Source organism: Heterodontus francisci, chromosome 10, assembly GCF_036365525.1.
Source record: "Heterodontus francisci isolate sHetFra1 chromosome 10, sHetFra1.hap1, whole genome shotgun sequence".
Taxonomy (NCBI): domain Eukaryota; kingdom Metazoa; phylum Chordata; class Chondrichthyes; order Heterodontiformes; family Heterodontidae; genus Heterodontus; species Heterodontus francisci.
This window is the reverse complement of record NC_090380.1, coordinates 45247592-45268114: the sequence shown is the minus strand read 5'-3', so window position 1 is coordinate 45268114 and position 20523 is coordinate 45247592. Positions and strand designations below refer to the sequence as shown.

The following is a 20523-nucleotide window of genomic DNA, read 5'->3' as shown; positions in this document are numbered from 1 at the left end:
AAACATGAAATGCTGCTAGAGGACCATCAACTCGGTGAAAGACGCTCTTTGGTCTGCCCGAAACCTGCTGGTCTTCCAGTGCAAAGAGTTGTCCATGACTGAGTGTGGCACATTCCAAGGTGCAGGATTACGTGCTGAGGGACACACTAAAGCTTGGGGCAGACACCGCAAAAGCTCAATGGGGAGAGGCCATTGTGTAAGGTCCTCCTGCCATAGTGAACTGAGGAGCTGGAACCTATGTAAAACCCCTCAGGTTGAATGCACCAAAATATGGTTTTGCTGTGTAATGCAAATGTACACTGCATGTAAAATGGAATGGAAGGGTTGTGAGGCAACTGATATTCTGTATTGAAGAAAACTGATTTCTTTTGCACTTTCTGGAATGTCAATTTGGAACTGTTTTGAACTGTTTTGTGATTTTTTTTACAGATATTGATGAATAAAGTATATTTTTGGGGAAAAAAATTATTGAAAGTTGAAGCAACCCAGCATAACACTTTGGCAAAATAATATTTAGAATACAGAGCTTAGTGTTACACACCTAGAGCAAAAAGTCTGTTCTTCCAGTTTTCGTGCACAGGATAGCAACTTGCAATCTGCCTGTGCCAGTTGAGACAGGCAGCACCAAATGCTGGATACATGCTCAACAGAGGGCCTAGCAGAGTGCGTGATTAGTCATAATATACAAGGCTATAGATCAAAAGCTGGAAAGTGGAATTAGGCTGGATGGCTACTTGTCAGCCGGCATGGATACGATGGGCCAAATGGCTTCCTTCCAGGCTGTAAATTTCTACGATTCTATGATTCAGCCTGCCCCTCTTAAAGGGGAACTGCACCCAGTAGAAGGAAGCTGCTACTGAATGCCAGAACTTCAATTAGCTGCAAGGAGAATCTGAAAAAACAGAGCACCAGGGGAGCGAGGGCTCTGATGTACACAACCACAGCGCTGGAGGTCTTAGTGATGGAGGTCAACAAAAGGAAAGAGGACATGTTTCCACAGGGAGACTGAGGCCCTCAAGGAACAACCTCCAAAGAGTTTTGCCCTTGCAACATGGCAGGAGTGCCGCAAGCAGCTCAATGATCTTACGCAGGTGGTCAAGGCCAGTGAATGCATCCTCAAAGGACATCTCATATCCACTGCACCACCAATCTCTCACACTGGCCAATCATTCCCATCATTCGCCATCAGTAGGCCCAATATTCAGATACTCCACCTCAGCCTCAAACACCTTCCAATGATGCAAGCCTCACACCCACTTCTCCCTGCCTCCACATACCTCCAGCTATTCAGCTATGGCAGGCACATTTCGCAAACACAGTGCAACACAATCACTGGCATTCTTCCCTTTCTCTTTCAGGACAAGGTCAATCAGCCAGCCAGCCCAGACTGCTGCCACTCATGCCAAGGTAGTGCAGTCCATAGCCAGGCCCTTAGACCCAGAGCTGCTGGAGGGCATCCAGCAGGCATACTGCAGCCACTGGGGCAGCACTGTGTAGGAGCACGAGGCCAGGCAAAGGCACCTGCAAGCCAGGCACTAAGGTAATGCACAATGGTGATTTTTTTTTTTGTTTATAGAATTGGGTGCATTGGTGGATAAAGATGTTATGGCAAGGTTTTTGTTCATGGCTTTTATTGCAGGATTTTGGCCAAGAGAACACTGTGATGGGACATCACAGATGGATAGGAAGTTGGGAAATAGTGGAGCTATGGTGGTGAAGGAATGATATCCTAAGGAAACTAAAGTCTGGGTAGGCACTCACAGACAGCCTGTCCACAGTGAACAAATGAACACGTCCCCAATGCCTCTTCCCTACCTCCTCCTCCTCTTCTTCCCAGGATGTCCTCTGAATGCCTGATGACAGTGGCTGTGCCCTCATAATTGTGATGATGTGGAAGCAGCAGACCACCACAAACTTGGAGACGCGCTCCACAGAGTATTGTAGGGCTCTCCCCAAGCGGTCCAGGCAGCGAACACAATGCTGACGGTCTGCTCCACTATGTTTCTGGTAGTAGTATGGCTCTCATTGTACGCCCACTGTCATCGCGTGGTCAGATAGTGGGGATGATGGGGTCATCAGCCATGTATAGATGTATACATGTGTATACATTTATTATATATATATATATATATAGATAGATAGGGAGAGAGAGCGAGAGAGATGTATATATGTCTCCTAGCAGTGACCCTTTGGTTCTTTGTGCTATCCCAAAGATGGTGGGAACGTCAGACTGTGTCAGGATGAAGGCATCTTAGCTGCTGCCAGGATAGTGGACATTTATCAACATGATGATTTGTGCATGGTCGCACTTCAACTGCTCAATAATGGCATGAATCCTTCATGGTTCCTGTAACTCTCCCCATTAACATGGGGAGCCCACAGAGCTACATGTGTGCCGTCACTGCCTCTCTGAACATTGAGAATCCTGCTATCCTAGCAAAGCCGTGTGCCCATTCATCCTGTTTCTCTCTGCTTAGAGAGATGGTGAACGTGCCTCTCCTGGCATTCTTGACACCTCCCGGATGCAGCAATATGTGCACACTGGGAAATGCTCAATAAGTCGCCTGCTCCCACCTGGAATGATCTGTTTAAGTAGAATTTAAAGAGATGGTGATCTTGATGGCCACTGTAAGTGCCATTTTCGCCCGGTGTGAGGCTGCAGATCCTGCTGAAGGAGGCGGCACAGTTCTGTGACTACCTTCTTGGTGATTTTCAGGTGCCTCAGGTATTGTTCCTGGGTGAGGTGAAGCTAGGAAAGGGTCTTCTGTGGAAAGTTCTCTGCCTGCCACCTCTGTGCAGAGCTTCCCCTCTCTGCAATCTCTGCTTCATTTGTCCATTATGTTGCAGATTGAGAGGCACTGCAACTACAGCTCCCATAACTGTTGCAGTCTTTGTGTGGACAGGTCACCAAATCTTCTGCCCTCCCTGTATGGATGCAGCAAATCCAGTAACTTACTACCACACCTTCAAAAACACTCCACAGTACTTCCACAACCTTTCCCTAGCAGAAGTCAAAAGCAAGGTGGAGGCCTGTCCCACTAAATAGTGTTGTGGGAGGATTCCTCCTGCAGCTGAAGGCATGGTCAGCCGTGTCTGAATAGCACAGGCGTTCAGTGGATACACACAGTCCAAATTTCAAACACATGTGGCAAATCAGCTGGAGTGGCTGTTTGACTTCACAATCTGCCGACATCGAGAGCTTCTGGTGCACACATGGCACACTCATGCTAGGGGCACTTCCCAGCATGGGGCACTGCGTGTGCTGTGCTGGGCTTGGCCATAAATACAGAGCATGCCATTTTGTGAGTTCAGGGCTTCCATAGTGCTGGCACCAGCAGCGCTACGTTAACCAATCTCACGTTCCTACATTCAGATTGACAATGATGCATGGAGAGAGTGCAGATGCTGAGAAAGATGGTTCTAAAATTTATGGCTCTAAGTTGTGAAAACTGATTCAGAAATAAACTTGTTTTCATTGAAGTAAAACAGACAGGAAAGGAAACGTGATTCATGTGTTTAAAATGTTACGGTCACAGATAATCCGCATGGATGCAGTGTTTTAATCTATAACCATTGTCTTAAGTTTATCAACGACTTGATACCACAATTTATAAGATCTTGAAGGTATACTGGCTGTGTCGTGCGCTGAAAATAACAAAATTTGCTACAAAATTGAAAGACATTCAATTCATTCTAAGTCACTATATACCTTTGTAATGTTAATATTGGATGTAGCAGAGTTTCAGACTGCAATGATGCTATGTACTCTTACCTCCTAGATAGAACTTTATAGTGAACATTTACTTTGTCTATTTGTTCTTATAGAACATTGTACAGCCTCTGTTAAATAAGCAAACTTTATACTGCTAGACCAATACAATAACAAGCCCAATAAGGACTACAACATAGCTAATTCTTCTCAAGAACAATAAATGCAATATAGATAACAAAATAGATGATGAATTCATATGCAATAAAAATTTTACTAAAAACACCTACGTGGGCAAAAGCCAATTGTAACGCAGTGTCTTTCGCCTGGTTTAAGATTTCCATTGTAGTTATAGATTCTGAAAATGCCTTCTTCAAGAGCTGTGTTTTCTTGACTGTTCAAATCCAACATCCACTTTGTCTCTCTGTTGGAAGTGTTGTGTATGTCAAGTTTCTACAAAATTACAAAAAAAAAATCAAAAAATACTATTTTTCTAAAAAAAAAAGAGTATGCCACTTCATGATCATGAAAGTGAAAAATAAAATAAGATATTCTTAGTAGTCATGATATACAATACCTTTACGAATGGATCTGCTGCAATAGCACCCAAATCATTGTATCCCGGTAGAAGAGAGAATTCCACCTTGATAGTTGAGATTTTAAGTGGTGGACTTAGTGCTGAAAGATAAATTTAATTGTACTGGTTGATCACCCATTTTGTTGCAAAGAAAGAGAAGTAATTTAGCATTTTTAGTGAATGCAAAAAGTTAATCAAGTGAAAATATAAAAAAAGTGAATATAGAAAAATAAAATGAATATATCAAAAAATTTTAAAAAGCTAAATAAACAGCAATTCAATTAAATATACAAGATTGTATGGAACAGGAAAATTCCAGATTTGACTCTCGCTCTATGCTGAATTAGATGTTGACAAGCTGAAAGACAGATAACAGGGATAAATTTTAAAATAGAACAAATTTTCAGAATATCTGAATTTTTCACTTGGAATTGTTCAAAGTAAGGGATGTCAGTGTTGGGCTATTATGTCATTATTTCTTTTAATTTCAAGTCTACTTTTTCTGTTAATTGTTTAATTTTACTTTGAGCAAATACATGTTTTTTAAGATATATTATAGTCACTGTGAAATTTGTTACATGGTATTCATAGAGGTACACATTGCGAACTGACAGAGGGATACTACATTAGTGTAAGAGGGTAGTTAATGCATGTGCACATACAGGAAATAGTGAATTATCTGGAGATCAAGATAACTTGTCAAAGAGGAGCTCCAGGATGGTTCAGAAAATTGTCTGAAAATCCTTCCTTGAACCAGCCATATTGCAAAGAAGGCGAGCCTCTCCATATATCTGTTGCGATTAGATCACAGGAAGTCGGTCTCAGATAAGTAGCTTTATAGCACGCAATTGAAAGCATTTAAAGGTACACAATACCAAATTGAATAGGACTTTCTCGGATCCATCAGTGGTGTTGTTTCTCCCTTCCGGTATTGCACATGGCACTACTTAAACACTCGTCCAAAGTCATTAGTGGATAGTCATTTGAAACAACTATAGGGATTGAAGATGTTCAATTTGAAGATTGAACATTCAGTGCAACCAACGGTAGGCCACTCATTCTTGAGTGTGTCACCTTTGCCAAACATTTCACATCAAATTTGGGTGTTATATATTTTAAGAAGATAGCTGCTGGAAAGTCAGCCCAGTACTCTTATTGGGAGCCCACTGGCAACGTGGCGATCCCATGTGAGGGAACATACATCGCAGTACTGAACCTTCCATTTTCTCTGGCACTGACATGAGGGTAAGTACTGGTGTTATCATGCACATGATTCCTCGTGTTCCTTCTGAGGAGATTGATTCACCAGAGAATGCAGACTTCCACGATGAGACAGGAAATGGACATTAATGTCCTGCAGAAGTTCTGAGCAGACTGAAAGGCCAAGAAACGGACTTGTCATCTATATTCACGAGGCTATGTATAATGTTTTGAAATTGTTCTGGCTCTGTTAAACTTTTTACTTTGGTATCACAGGAGAAGTTAACTAGTGCTGTGGGGGAAAGATTTTTGACTAATTGGCAGGGGGAGGGGAAACAGAATGAAGCCTCAGAGAAATGAAACAAGATGCATAGAGGATATGGAGAGACAAATAGCATTAAAATAAATAGTCCAGAAACAGGAGTGATCTGACAGGGAGAAATGTGAACCAGTCTAAGGTGGGCTTGGATTGCATGTGCATAAAGCCCAGGGCATGATAAATAAGGTTGGTGTGCTGCAGGCACAAGTTGCCACAATGGGTCAATACAGTAGCTGTAATGAAGACTGGCTCTAACAAGGGCCATAATGGGAACTTAACAGTGTTGACCACCACTTGGAAGAAGCTCGGAGGGTAGCAAGAGCACAGAATATACTCTGGGTGGGGGACTGCAAAGTCCATCGCCAAGAGTGGCTCAGTAGTGCCACTACTGACCGAGCTGGCTGCATTCTGAAGGACATAGCAGCCAAGCTGGGTTTGCAGACGGTGATGAGAGAACGAGGAAAAAACTTACCTGGCCCCAACCTCACAAATCTACCTGTTGGAGATGCATCTGTCCATGACTGTATGGATAGGAGTAACCACCACACTGTCCTTTTGGAGACCAAGTTTTGTCTTCACCCTGAGGATACTCTCCATTGTGTTGTATGGCGCTACCAATATGCTAAATGGGTTAGATTCAGAACAGATCTAGCAGCTCAAAACTGGGCACCCATGAGGCACTGTGGGCCATCAGCAACAGCAGAATTGTATTCCACCACAATCTGTAACCTCATGATCCAACACATCCTTCACTCTACTTACTATCAAGCCAGGTTCAATGAAGAGCATACCAGGAGCAGCACCAGGCATACCTAAAAATGAGGTGCGAACCTAGTGAAGCTACAACACAGGACTACATGCATACTAAAGAATGGAAGCAGCATGCTATACAACAGATCTAAGTGATCCTACAACCAACAGATCAGATCAAAGCACCGCAGTCCTGCCACATCCAGTCATGAATGGTGGTGGACAATTAAACAACTAATGGAAGGAGAAGGCTGCACAAACATCCTCACAGAATTGCAACAGGATTGGGGGGGTGGGGTTAGAGGGCCCATTAAATTCAGATTAAGTCAGGGGCAGGAAAGGCCCAAGATGGCTTTCCCACACAGAAGCCAATTGGGGCCCTTGAGTGACCTGTCACCAGCCACTTAAGGGCCTCTTCCCGTCACCGCCGGAATAAAGCCAAAAGGGGTGGGGGCCTCCACCATACGGGGAGATCACCCAGTAAAATGAGGACTCCAAATGGCCGAGGCAGGATTTGCACCGCCTTTTCGACCTGGTTCTAGGAGCCCTGCCGACAAAACTAAATTTAGCCCACAGACTACAGCAGTTCAAGCAAGCCGCTCAACAATACCTCCTCAAGGGCAATTAGGAATAGGCAATTAAAGCTTGCTTTGCCAGTGAATTCCACATCCCATGAATGATTTTTTTACATAAAAAAGAGCCAACATAGGCACAATGGGACATGTTGTCTTTCTGTGCCATATGATTCTATGATCAAGGCCTTATGGATCATGTAATCGTGCTTCTGAGAATTTTTTTCCTGTAGTTTTGAAGGAAATGGTGAAGAACTTTACCGTGTTTTTTGGGGAGAAATTTAGATGATCTCTGGCCTCCAAAGACATCAGAAGGGAGTGAGAGGGACATTAACTATAGCACAAAGCGTTCTAGGAAAATGGATATGTTTAGGAACCGCTTCTGGAATTACCACATGGAATAGAGTACATATAGAAGTGATCGAGGAGCATGGCAAGACCACGCATTAACAGATAAAAGGAGTTGCTTGAGGGAATGAATAGACAGACTGGGGACATATTTGCTGAACAAGAGGAGTCTGTGGTATCAGTAAAAGAGCTAGCTGAAAGATTAGGAAAGGTCAGGGATAAATTTAATGAATTGATCAGTCATACCTGGAATTTAAAGATCAGAAGCTCTTTAGAATCATAGAAAGCTTACGGCACAGAAAGAGGCCACTTGGCCCATCTCTAAGGCAGCATACTTGGGGTAGTTCATGTTAAATTAGATTCAAAAGAGTTTACTGACAATGACTAATTGGATCCCAAATGTTATATTTTATAAACTGAAATGCCAGAAATCCAAAAGGGACTTGGATTAGTGTAAGGAAAGAAGGTACAGATCAATGTACTGTGCCAGGAAGCCAGGCAAGACAGATACAAATGGTGGTGATATCTTTAATATGCAATAATATAAAGCCATTGGAGGTACTTGCAGGAATAGTGGGTCCTGGCCATGGTGTTGTTGAATACATTACCAGTTTGCAGCTTCACCCTAGATGAAGAATACATTACAGGACAGCAACCACGGGAAAGGACAACCTGAGCTATTCTGCTAATGCCGAGGTTCTTGGCGGTGGTGATTCTTACTATAATGTGCGTATAGGTAAAAAAAGTGTCAAGGTAAGGAAAAAGAGGATAGAAATGTTCACCTTGATAAAATAAAGATTGCAGGACTACAAAAGTCCTGAGGTGGGGATTGTTAAGGATACTAACTAACATAGAAAAGTAATGGTAGTGGTCACAAGGTTAATAGGGGGCTTTGAGTGCTGTGAGTGTAAAGCTGCAAGTATAATGTTGAGATGCCAGCATGTCTGCAAAGATATGGTAATTCAGAGCTAAACCACTGCTTGAGTGTGAAAACTATCTGGAAAGATAAGGAAGTGCTAACCCTCCAGGCTGGCTTAATTACGCAAGTGTGAAATGTCTGAATTTAGGAACAGGAGTAGGGAGCCTGTTTTTTTCATTTATTTATGGAAATGTGGGCATCGCTGGCCAGGCCAGCATTTATTGCCCATCCCTAATTGCCCTTGAGAAGGTGGTGGTGAGCTGTCTTCTTGAACTGCTGCACTCCATGTAGTGTAGGTATACCCACAGGCTGTTAGGAAGGGAGTTCCAGGATTTTGACCCAGCGACAGTGAGGGAACGGCGATATAGTTCCAAGTCAGGATGGTGTGTGACTTGGAGGGGAACTTGTAGGTAGTGGTGTTCCCATGCATTTGCTGCCCTTGTCCTTCTAATTGGTAGAGGTCGCGGGTTTAGAAGGTGCTGTCTAAGGAGTCTTGGGACGTTGCTGCAGTGCATCTTGTAGATGGTACACACTGCTGCCACTGTGCGTCGGTGTTGGAGAGAGTGAATGTTTGTGGATGGAGTGCCAATCAGGTGGGCTGCTTTGGTCCTGGATGGTGTCGAGCTTCTAGAGTGTTGTTGGAGCTGCACCCATGCAGGCAAGTAGAGAGTAATCCATCACACTCCTGACTTGTGCCTTGCAGATGGTGGACAGGCTTTGGGGAGTCAGGAGGTGAGTTACTCGCCGCAGGATTTCCAGCCTCTGACCTGCTCTTGTAGCCACGGTATTTATATGGCTACTCCAGTTCAGTTTCTGGTCAATGGTAACCCCAGGATGTTGATAGTGGAGGATTCAGCAATCATAATGCCATTGAATGTCAAAGGGAGATAGTTAGATTCTCTCTTGTTGGCGATGTTCATTGCCTGGCACTTGTGTGGCACGAATGTTACTTGCCACTTAACAGCCCAAGCCTGGATATTGTCCAGGTCTTGCTGCATTTCTACATGGACTGCTTCAGTATCTAACTGAGTCGCAAATGGTGCTGAACATTGTGCAATGATCAGTAAACATCCCCACTTCTGACCTTATGCTTGAAGGAAGGTCATTGATGAAGCAGCTGAAGATGGTTGGGCCTAGGACATTACCCTGAGGAACTCCTGTTCCGCCATTCAATGAGATCATGGCTGATTTGTGGCCTAACTAAAGAACAATATAGCAGCTTGTGCCACAGTATGCATGCACGAGAAGAGGGAAGTTGGCTACGGGACGGCTGGCACACATACGTACTACCCTTACGTGCTGTGGTATACTTGCATTACTTACCATACTTAACCTTGAGTATTGAATTTTATAAAGATAAGGCACATCACCAAACTGAAGAGATTCTAAATAGTCTTAGTCAACAGGCTACCATGAGTGGTCTGAGGGATATGTTGAGAAAACCCCAAGAATCCATTACTTGCAAAAACAAAAGGTTCCTATCTCATAAAGTACTGCTTATGTTGGGTTTCTATTCATTTAATAATTAAAGATTATTGATCATATGAATCTCAGTCTCCTTTATCCACATAGCTTTATTGATGTATAGGAATAAAGATTGTCCTAAGATTCCATCCTGTAATGTCAGCATGAAAGAATATCACAGTGGGAATAGCAGCGGTTGGGTTGGGGAATCAAGAGCAACATCGTACATGAATGAAAGTAAAATGTGTTGACAAAGATCAAGAAATAAAGTAGACAAGAAAAGTAGAAGTGGCCAGGTAGGTCTAGAAGATGGTCAGGGGAAGGGGAACTCAGGTCCAGGCTGAAGCCAAAATTACACTTAGTTGGAAACAGTACATTGGGTTACATATCTAAACCAGATGGCTTGTACATGACAATGAAAATGATAAAATTGTATTGGGAGTGGCTTGAAAAATCTGGGCCTGGTGGATAGTCAGTTGGGTTCCTGGACCAGCTATCTGGTGGTGATCCAGAATCTATGGTTGGCAGACTGGGGTTTGGGATTAGGGACCTGGCTTGCCAGCAGGCAATCAGGGTTATGGTCAGACTAGCCAAGTGGTTGGTCGAAGTTCAACTCTTTATTTTCCCATTGTTTCAAATCTGTTGCAGTGAATTTGGGTCGTAAGGGAACTTTTCTGATATACTTCTTTGTCTGATTCATCTCTTCTCAGCTGTTGATTGTGTCTTGGTTGTGTCCTGTGAAGATGTGCCACAAGGTGCTTGCAATGTTAATGTGTAATGCTACCTTTGGTGTAATTATGACCAGTCTTCATTCAGATAAATTAATTAATTGTGGCTACATTGTCATGAAAATCAGCATTATGCAGCACTTTACAATATCTTCACAAAATAATGAATTAATACCCAGTAAGTAAATAGCAACAAATTCAACTGTTAGTGGACAGCTCTGACTAAACTAAACTGGCTGATTAAGTTCTGAAGAAGGGCCACTGACCGGAAATGTTAACTCTGCTTCTCTCTCCACAGATGCTGCCAGAGCTGCTGAGTATTTCCAGCATTTCTTGTTTTTATTTCAGATTTCCAGCATCCGCAGTATTTTGCTTTTATTTTAGGCTGATTAATTTTTCTTGTTAGATTCCTTTGCTCTCCATATGCTAATTTTAACATTGTCAAATCAGTATTAATGAGGCGTTAATGGCCTCAAAAAGGTTCAAGTAGATATCATTCCATTAATGCCAATGCTTCGGTCGCCCTAATTTTTAATGACCTACCGATGCACCCACTTGGTTCAGGTGATAGAATTCTGATTTGCATATTAAAAAGACCTATGACTGACATAGGACCCTGATTGCCATTTTGGGAGACGACTGTTAATTTGTTGTCAGCTGGCTGTCTCTGGGTTGCCTGATATGGTACCAGCCTGAACAGGGGAAGGGGAACCGGGGTCCAGGCAGAAGCCAAAAACACACACATAGCTGGACACTGTGCATTGAGTTGCATATATAAACAAGATGACCTATACATCACGATCTAAATGATACAATGCATTCAGAGTGGCCTGGTGGGCAGTCATATCATTCCAAGTGGGTTGGTGGTCAGTTGGGATCTAGGACTGCATCAGGATGCCAGTTTGGGTTGGCCAACTCACTGTTGTATTTAAACGAGGCAGAAGATTGGAAATGGCTTTGCATTTATTCTCATTTAGATTCACCATTGTCAGCTATCACTTTCCTCCATAAACACCTTGCCCTCTCTACCTCCTTCTCCTTTAAGATCCCCATTAAAGTTCACTAAAATTTATTCAGGTTTTGCTCACCCCTCCTAATCCACCACAATAGCCTGTAACTTCATGGAGGAATGAAGAATATGCCAAGTGATCACTATAAACTAGATGGCTATCCCTAGATCAATGAAGAGCATGCCAGGAGTAGCACCAGACATTTCTGAAAATTAGATGCCAATCTGGTGAAATTACAACACAAAGACTTACGCATACTGACTAGCAAAGACAGCATTCTATAAATACAGCTAAGCAATTCCACAATCAACATATCAGAACAAGCTCTATAATCTTGCCACATCTCGTCACGAATGGTGATGGATTATTAAGCTACCAATGGAGGAGGAGGCTCCATGAAAATCCCCATCCTCAATGATGGCAAAACAAAGCAGGTGACTGCAAAAGACAAGGCTGAAGCATTTGCAACCATCTCCAGCCAGAAGTCCTGAGTAGATGATCCTTCTCGGCCTCGTCCCAAGGTCCTCACCATCACAGATGCTAATCTTCAAGTAATGTGATTCACTCCACATGACCTCAAGAAACAGCTTAGTGCACTGGACAGAGCAAAGGCTATACAAGCCTCAGCAAAATCCTCGTTTTAGTTAATCTATTCCAGTAGAACATGGAATATTGCCCAGATATGTCCTGTCCACTAAAAGCAAGACAAATCCAATCCTCCAGCTAATTACCACTCTATCAGCCGATTCACAATCATCAGCAAAGCAATGGAAGGAGTCAACAATAAGGCTATCAAGCTGCATTTATTCACCAACATCCTGCTCATCAATTTGGTTCCGCCAGGACCATTCTGCCCCGGATCTCATTATAGCCTTAGTCCAAACATGGAGACAGACTGAATTCAAGAGGTGGTGAGAATAACTGCCCTTGACATCAAGGCAGCATACAACTAAGTATTGCATCAATGCGCCCCAGTAAAATTGAAGTCAATGGGAGTGACAGGGAAATTTTTCCACTGGTAGGAGTCATGCCCATCACAAAAGCTGATGGTTGTGGTTGTTTGAGCCCAGTCATATCAGCTCCAAGACATTGCTGCAGGAAATCCTCAAGGTAGTGTCTTAGACACAACTATCTTCAGCTGTTTCCTTAGGTTAAAAGTGGAGATTTTTAATGATTGCACAGTGTTTGGCTCCATTCAGAAATCTTTAAATAAAGCCGTCTGTGCTCACATGTACAAAATTCAGGTTTGGGTAGATAGGTGGCAAGTAATACTTGCGTCACCAAATACCAAGCAATGACCATTTCCAACAAGAAAGCCTAACCACCTCCCCTTGACATTCAATGGGATTAGCTGCTAAGACTCCCATCGTTAACATGCTGGTAGTCACCATTAACCAGAAACTCAACTGGACGAGCCATGTAAATATCATGGCTGCTAAAGTAGGTCAGAGGCTGGGTAATCTGTAACAAGTGACTCAGCTCCTGACTACCCAAAGCCTTTTCACCACTATTACGACCAAGGCAGGAGAAGTGCACTGTTAATTCAGCCCCACTTCTCCACAGGTCACAAGAAATATTTAAATTTTTCCCACTTACCAAAACAGTCAATCATATACTCTATTTTTCCCCAGAAGAAAGCAAACCAACCAGGTTTCTTTAATAAACAACAAAATTATCAGTTTATTATAAACCATGTTTTAACCAGTGATGAAGTAGAACATACACACAACTTGAAATACTAAAGCCCCTCGTTTATCCTAGCCCTCACACACACACATACATGTATAACCAGTTAAGCGGGAAAAAGGTATTTTTGTTTACAGCTGTTATAAAGAAGTAGAAGGAATAAAAAAAAACACTTAGGCTGAAAAGAAAGTATGGTGAGACGTCCTTTGTTTTGGTGAGGTGTCCCAAAGGCATCGATGGCTGTCAATGGTATCTTCCTAGAACAGTTCTTTCCAGGCAATGGTAATGATCAGTTTGGGTAGGCTTTCCAAGATATGCAACTACAGAAGGCTCCAAATAAGTCTTATAGCAGGGAGGCAGCAACAAGGTTTCTTCCCACACATTCGATGTCAGATTTCTTCAAAATGCAGGGATTCTTCAAATACAGAACAAAATAGGAACACTCTTGATACAGGATTCCATTTCAAGAGAAGGTTGGGCTGGCAATCTCCTGGCAGGTCACTAAGCAACCTTTTTTTTTTAACAATTCAAATTGAAAACAAAACCTTCCAGAAGTCCAGTCTTATGACATCTATAAATCTTGGCTTGTCACTTCTTCTCTGCAAACATCTCGCCAAACCAAAACTGCTGCATTTTTATTTGAAAACAGATGCCTTCCAGTAACTGTTTACAGTTCCACTCTCAGTTCCAACCCTCTAGTAACTGTTTACAGTTCCAGCTTTTATGGAATCTCTTTTTAGTAATAAAATATAAATTCTCAAATTGTAAGAAAAAAATGGAAACCCTTGTAAGACCCCTGCAATGCATGAATCAGAAGTATGATGGAAAACTCTCCACATGCCTGGATGGATACATCTGCAACAACATTCAAGAAGTTCGACACCATCCAGGACAAAGCAGTCCACTTGATCAGCACTTCATCTACTAGCCAAAACATCCAATTGCTCTACCAATACCGTATCATGGCTGCAGTGTATACCATCCACAAGATGCAAAGCTGCAACGCGCCAAGGCTTCTTGGCACAAGATCCAAAACCTGTGATCTCCATCACTCAGAAGGACAGGAGCAGCAGATGTATGAGAATATTATCACCAACAAATTCCCCTCAAAGTCACACACCATCCTGATTGAGCATATATTGCTGTTCCTTCATCTTTGCTAGCTCAAAATCCTAGAACTCTAACAGCATTATCTCAAGAGTTCAGGAAGAAGGTCCCTCACCCTTCTCAAGGGAAACCAAGGATGGGAAATAAATAGATCCACTGCGAGGATTGTTCAGCATTGACAGAACAAGGTAGAGAATTGGATCTAGGGAATGCAGGACAGCTGATGATAGTAGTTACATTTTAAGTAATTTCAATTACAGGAATCAATGTAGTGCACTTTGGGTGAGCAACATAAAAGATACATGAAAGAAAATCTTTGATTTTGTATGCTAATGCTAAAACATGAGAAAGAAAATATCGCATTAACAGATAGATGATTGCATTGAGAATTTTGTTATAATAGTTTGGATACTAGACGGATCTGAAGCATATTTGCAAGGGTACAAGGGAGTCCAAAAAGATAGGTGAGATTACAAAAGAGAAGGGCTGTAGCTTTATATGCAAAAGAGGATATATCTGCAAAAGAGTGGAAGCATATTGATTATCAGAGGAGGCTAAAGTGGTTTGTGTAGCAGTGGGTTATGGAGTTGTTACAAAGGTGATTCTTTGCACACATTATAGGCCTTCAGAGCAATAGTAAAAGCAAGAAAGGGAACTATGTGACCAAATTAGAAGAGCAGTGGTCTTGATATTATGCAGAGCTTTAAAGATCCATCCTTTAAGTAGTTTGATGTGGGGAAGCCAAGTGCAGAGAGAGACTGAGATATTTGTTGATACAGTTAATGATTGTTTCTATATTTAATATGCTAGGGAGAGTCTGAGAGGTACAAGAGAAACAGTGAATCAGCTATTGGTTCATATATTCAGTAACTCAGTGAAGTTGGGGTTATTGCCTATGGATTGGAAGGAAGCTGATGTAATCTCATGATTTAAAAAAATAAGCAAATTGGACCCTGGTAATTATAGGCCTCTGAGTTTGAAGGAACAGTAGCACAGAATTCTCTGTGACCTTGTCCTGTTAACACCTTTACTTTTCTTATCTCTTGCCCCACCCCCACTTTATTTGTTTAAAACCTATTCCATTTCTAACCTTTGCTAGCTCTGATGAAGGGTCACTGACCTGATAGGTTAACTCTGCTTCTCTCTCCACAGATGCTGCCAGACCTGCTGAGTATTTCCAGCATTTCTTGTTTTTATTTCAGATTTCCAGCATCCACAGAATTTTGCTTTTATTTTAGTGTTTAATTCACTGCCACTTCTCTTCCAGGAATGCCTACCTTGAAGAAGTTCTGCTCTTCTCTCCAACAGGATTTTCGTTTGTCTCATTGATTTCTATTTCCCTCCTGGTGTTCGATAAAGTGTCTACCAAAACTCGTTTTCACAGCCACATGTCCTTCCTCAGTGACTGTCTCCGGCTCCAACTTGTTCCACATGGATTCCAACTGAAGTTTCACCCTTCATGTTTTGAATCCAACCAGATTACAGGTATCTCCGAGAAATTCAATGTTCCTCGGACTGCTGTTCTCACCACATCCTGAGATCCATATTCAGTGCCATGTGCCGCCATATGTACACACTGGACTTCTCTCTCCAGAAGCACCACCTCGCCTTATCTCAAAGCTGTTGTACTCCGTAGTTTTATTTCATCCTTCATCTTATCTGACGCATTAACAAAAAACTTTTTTTCTTCCTTTCAGGTGTTAAGGAACGCAAACTCCAGCCGCTGATAGGAACTAATGCCCCTCCAGATCATTCTTCCGCATCACTTCTCTCTGACCCCACCCCTTCTGATCTGACCCCTTGCCGTGTATTCACGATACCCTCTGACAGTAAATGTTCTGTACTCAGCAAAGGACTCAGTTTTATCCCCTTTTGCCCCCACCTCAATGAATTTCGCACTCAGCAGGACATTGAGCTCTTCTTGCGTCGCCTTCGCCTCTGGGCTCGCTTCTTTGACCAGGAGTCCCCGCCCCCCCCACCTCCAGCATTCTCCCTCCACCTGGACCCCTCCCTCTGGCCAATTACCCACTCTTGATTTGTTCATTGAAAACTGTCGGCGAGACATCGGTTGTCTCAATTTCTGTGCCCCCCTCACTTACTCTAACCTCTCTCCCTCTGAACTTGCCATTGTTATTGTATGCTTGTATGTAAATCCATGAGCTCTGTTTGACGTGACTCAATCCTATCCTAAGTGGCAATTTAGGATGGTTTTCCACTACAGCCCTTAAGAGCCTATGAAGGATATTGTGACATTTTTTTGTTTTGTGAAGCAAAATGACAAGTTTCAAATACTATGTGATGTCATCTAGATAATCTCACACTTTGAATTCATTTAAAATTATGCTTGTAGTGGCATTTTCACTTTCGATTGAACTTACCAGTAGCTTGCACTCTGTGAGATGGAGTAGCAGGACTCAGTAATTGTACTTCAGAAGAATCAATAGATATTTCATCATAAGGATCAGGTGGTACAGAACTTGGAGGAGGAGATGGTGAAGTACTGCCATTGATACTGACTGGCAGTTTAAAATCATAGGATGCCACCTAAGACAAAAAAAGTACTGACTGTTATGTATTTCCTAAAATAAGAGAACTGTAATATCTTGTTCTAGAAAAGCTGGCGGGAAATTTTCACTGGGCGCACAGTCAGCAAATTGTGCCCAGACTGGGCAGCACACTGCTCTGGTTTTGCCAAGGTGAAGTCGCACTGAAGTTTCTGGTAAAATTGCGAGCTAAGCACAAATATAAAATCTCCCAATTATCAGCGCAATCAAACCTCATCAAATTTGTGACGAGAGCAGAGCCAATGGGGCCTCCAGGGGGCCAAAAACCAAGGGTAAAATTCCCTTCAGAGTGAGGTTGATATAAGCTAAGATACTCTTGTATTGTGACTATAATTGAGTGTTGGTCACTGCTGTCTTCAATTAACTTATTACTGTAGTAGAGCAAGATACACCTGTGCAGCTTCAATTGATGTGGGTAACTGATCTTGTGTACCAAGGGCAGATAATTTGACTGAATTTAAAGAATACAATGGCCAATTTACCTATCACCTGCAAGTCTTTGGCTGTGGGAGGAAACCGGAGCACCCGGCGAAAACCCACGCGGTCACAGAACTTGCAAACTCCGCACAGGCAGTACCCAGAATTGAACCCAGGTCCCTGGAGCTGTGAGGCTGCGGTGCTAACCACTGTGCCGCCCTAAGCGATCAAGTGATTAATGCTAGTTGCATGTGACAATGGGTGCCTACGCGCCTGAAGTTCTGAGTACAAGGGGCACAATTGGCAGAAAGTTGCCATTCTGACCTGGGGACATGGCTAGTTTTGTGAGTGGGGACTGCTTTGGACAAATTAACTTTTGAATTAGCATAAAAGATCACAGATACTCCAGCATAAAGTTGCTATGGACGAAACTCCCTTACTCTTGAAATTCTGTGATCTTTAGTGCTATATAATTTGATTTTCCCAGATTACACTGATGTACAGCTCAAAATTATGATAATACACTAGGTCATTGTCTTTAAAAATTCGTAAAATCAAATTCCTACTTATAACATACCAGTTTATATTTATTACAAAAAAAATTTTTTAATCCATTTATAAATAGTTGGAACACACTGAAAAAAAGAAAATTTCAGTATAAAATTTTAGCTAAGCTTTTGAATATTCATTCCTACAATATATCCTCTTTAAAACATACAAAACATATTGATGCATTAGAATCCTTTGAGCATTTTTCCAAAAATGTTTTGGTAATATTGAAAGAATAGCTAGTAAAATATAATTTTTGCATTATTTGATATAACAATCTAGGGTTGAATATCCAAGCTCTGTCTGTGGGCCACCTAGCTACATGCCACGGATCCTCACAGACCACATAGTGAATAGAAATCCGATGGTGCCACACCTGTTTTTCGGGCACTAAATGGGCATCTAAGTCACAATATGGTGGGCAGAAAGTGCGCAGTAATTATGAGATAAAAGTGTGTGCCCACCATATTAGTATAGGCAAGAAAAAAGCAACCAGGGCTCGTGTGGAAACCGGCATTAGGCCCTTTGCATATAAGCTGACAGCTGCCGGACACCTACACATGAGGATGCTGGCAGAACTCCCCTGTTTTTCTTTGAAAAATTCAATGGGATCTTCTATAAGCACCTGACCTCAGTTCAAGATCTCAACTGAAATATGGCACCTACAACAGTGGTGCATGCCCTCAGTACTGTGCTGAAGCGTTAATCTATGTTATGTGCTCACATCTCTGGAATGGGGCTTGAACTACAACCTTCTAATTTAGAATTAAGAGTGTTACCACTGAGCCACGGCTGGGTTGATCACCTGTCCGAGAAATGAAGGAAGGCATTTATTATGTTGGCATTAAATTGATCGTCTTTAAGGCCTTTGAAACTTTGGTCAGCAGAGTGGTTTAATTGCAGCTTCTGAGAGCATGGTCAAATGTGATTTACATAGAAGTTGTCCAAATGGCTTGACTGTTCTGCAATGCAGGATGAAGGAAGTGGGGAAAACTATAACAAGGCCTGTTATGAAGAGGAGTTCTATCTAAGTTCCCAGAGCAGGGTGCAAGAAGCTGAGAGGTACCGCTAAACTAAGAGCTGATCCCCAACATCTCTGGGTGCAAGGCACTGATGTAGCCTTCCTTCCTTTATGGCTTCCTTCCTCATCTGATGATGACTGCTGCAGTTGCTCATCCTCCTCTAAATGCGAGCATCTTCAAAATGCAATGTTGTGCAATATGCAGTAGACCATGATGATGTGTGACACTTTATCTGGGGCATACTGAAGGGAGCCCACGAGAGATCCAGACATCTGAAACTCTGATTCAACAGTTCATATGTGTGCTCTATAAATAGCCCGGTGGCTTTAATTGGAACTGTGCTGCTCAGGAGTGGTGGGATTGCACAGAGATGTTAATCGCGCAGGTCTTATCCCTTGTGCCCCAGTAGCCATCCTGCCACATTCCTTCCAAAGTTGAAAACTGAGGAATGATGGGTTGTCTGAGAATAAAAGCATCATGTCAGCTCCCTGCGTACCTTGCACAGACTTCCATGATATTTATTGTTTCTGTAATTGGCACTGTACATCAGCTATATATTGATAGTCCAACACCATTTTCTATTAATGAATGTTGCCAACTCATGTTCCAATACCCTAATGACCATGTGTGTACAGTCAATCATATTCTGCACACAAAGGAAGCCAGCAACTGCGCCAAAGGACAAGCTGAGATCAGTAGGGAAGGTGATATTCTGTTGGCCCTGGAAAATAGGTCTTTGGCTACCTCCTTTATGCAGCTGCAAACTACAGATTGCAATTGCTCCCTCTTGACTGAAAGAATCCAGTGATATAAGAATTCAGGTCTGAGGCGACTTTGAGGGCCACTGACAAGACATCCCCCCGACTCCCTGGTCCAGCAGGTAGTAAGCGGTGTTGCGGGAGGGGATTGGATGGCAGAGTGGGTTTCAGAGTTCTGCGACAACCTGTCGGGAGAAGCACGCCTCTTTCTGCACTGATCTAACTGGATCAGTTAGATCCAGGAAGATTAGTCTTGGCCTATAGACCCAGAGTGCTGGGTTTGATTTCCTGTGTACAATCCCTCTCGCCTGATTTAGGTCTTGCTTGCAGGTCTGAAAGTGGGCAGAACATCTGTGAATTTGAATTAAAATGCAGTGGGATTGGATATGACATTATCAGTGTGCAACCATGACCTTTTAATTAGGACCCTGTTTGCCTCGGGCGGGTACCTGACACGCAGCCACATTTTCCAGGTGCCTGGCAGCCCCCTTACCTGCGTAAATAAGGAGCCCAATGCTTGTTTTAGGCTCTCTCATCGAAATTGATATTGAGAGGCATTGGGTCTGCCTCGCTCGGCACTCTTGAGATAGACTGTTTAACCTAAAATAATTCTAAATGTTCCTCTGGAGCCAGTGTGATGGAATATAGGTATAATAGGCTTAATTAAATAGAATTTGGAAATAGTTAGTGTGTTATGCCTTTTAGAAGTAAAGATTGAATAAATTGTCAGTTTTCAGTCCTCACTGAAATTCCCCTTTAAGAAGTTAGAAAATGTCAAGGTCCCTGTTAGAATAGAATTTCTGTTATCAGGGAATTGGAAGGTA

The 20523-nt window shown here is 42.5% G+C and overlaps 1 protein-coding gene across 3 annotated transcripts in view; it reads right to left on the bottom strand.

Moving 5' to 3' along the window:
• Positions 1-20523, bottom strand: part of LOC137374438 (cilia- and flagella-associated protein 47-like) — a 777638-nt gene that overhangs the window by 590238 nt on the left and 166877 nt on the right. For all 3 annotated transcript variants that reach the window (XM_068040550.1, XM_068040552.1, XM_068040551.1), the window contains 3 exons: positions 16768-16933; positions 4287-4387; positions 4000-4162 (listed from right to left, as the gene is read on the bottom strand). In XM_068040550.1, the coding sequence (XP_067896651.1) occupies positions 4000-4162; positions 4287-4387; positions 16768-16933 (430 nt within the window). The remainder of the gene's footprint in view (positions 1-3999; positions 4163-4286; positions 4388-16767; positions 16934-20523) is intronic.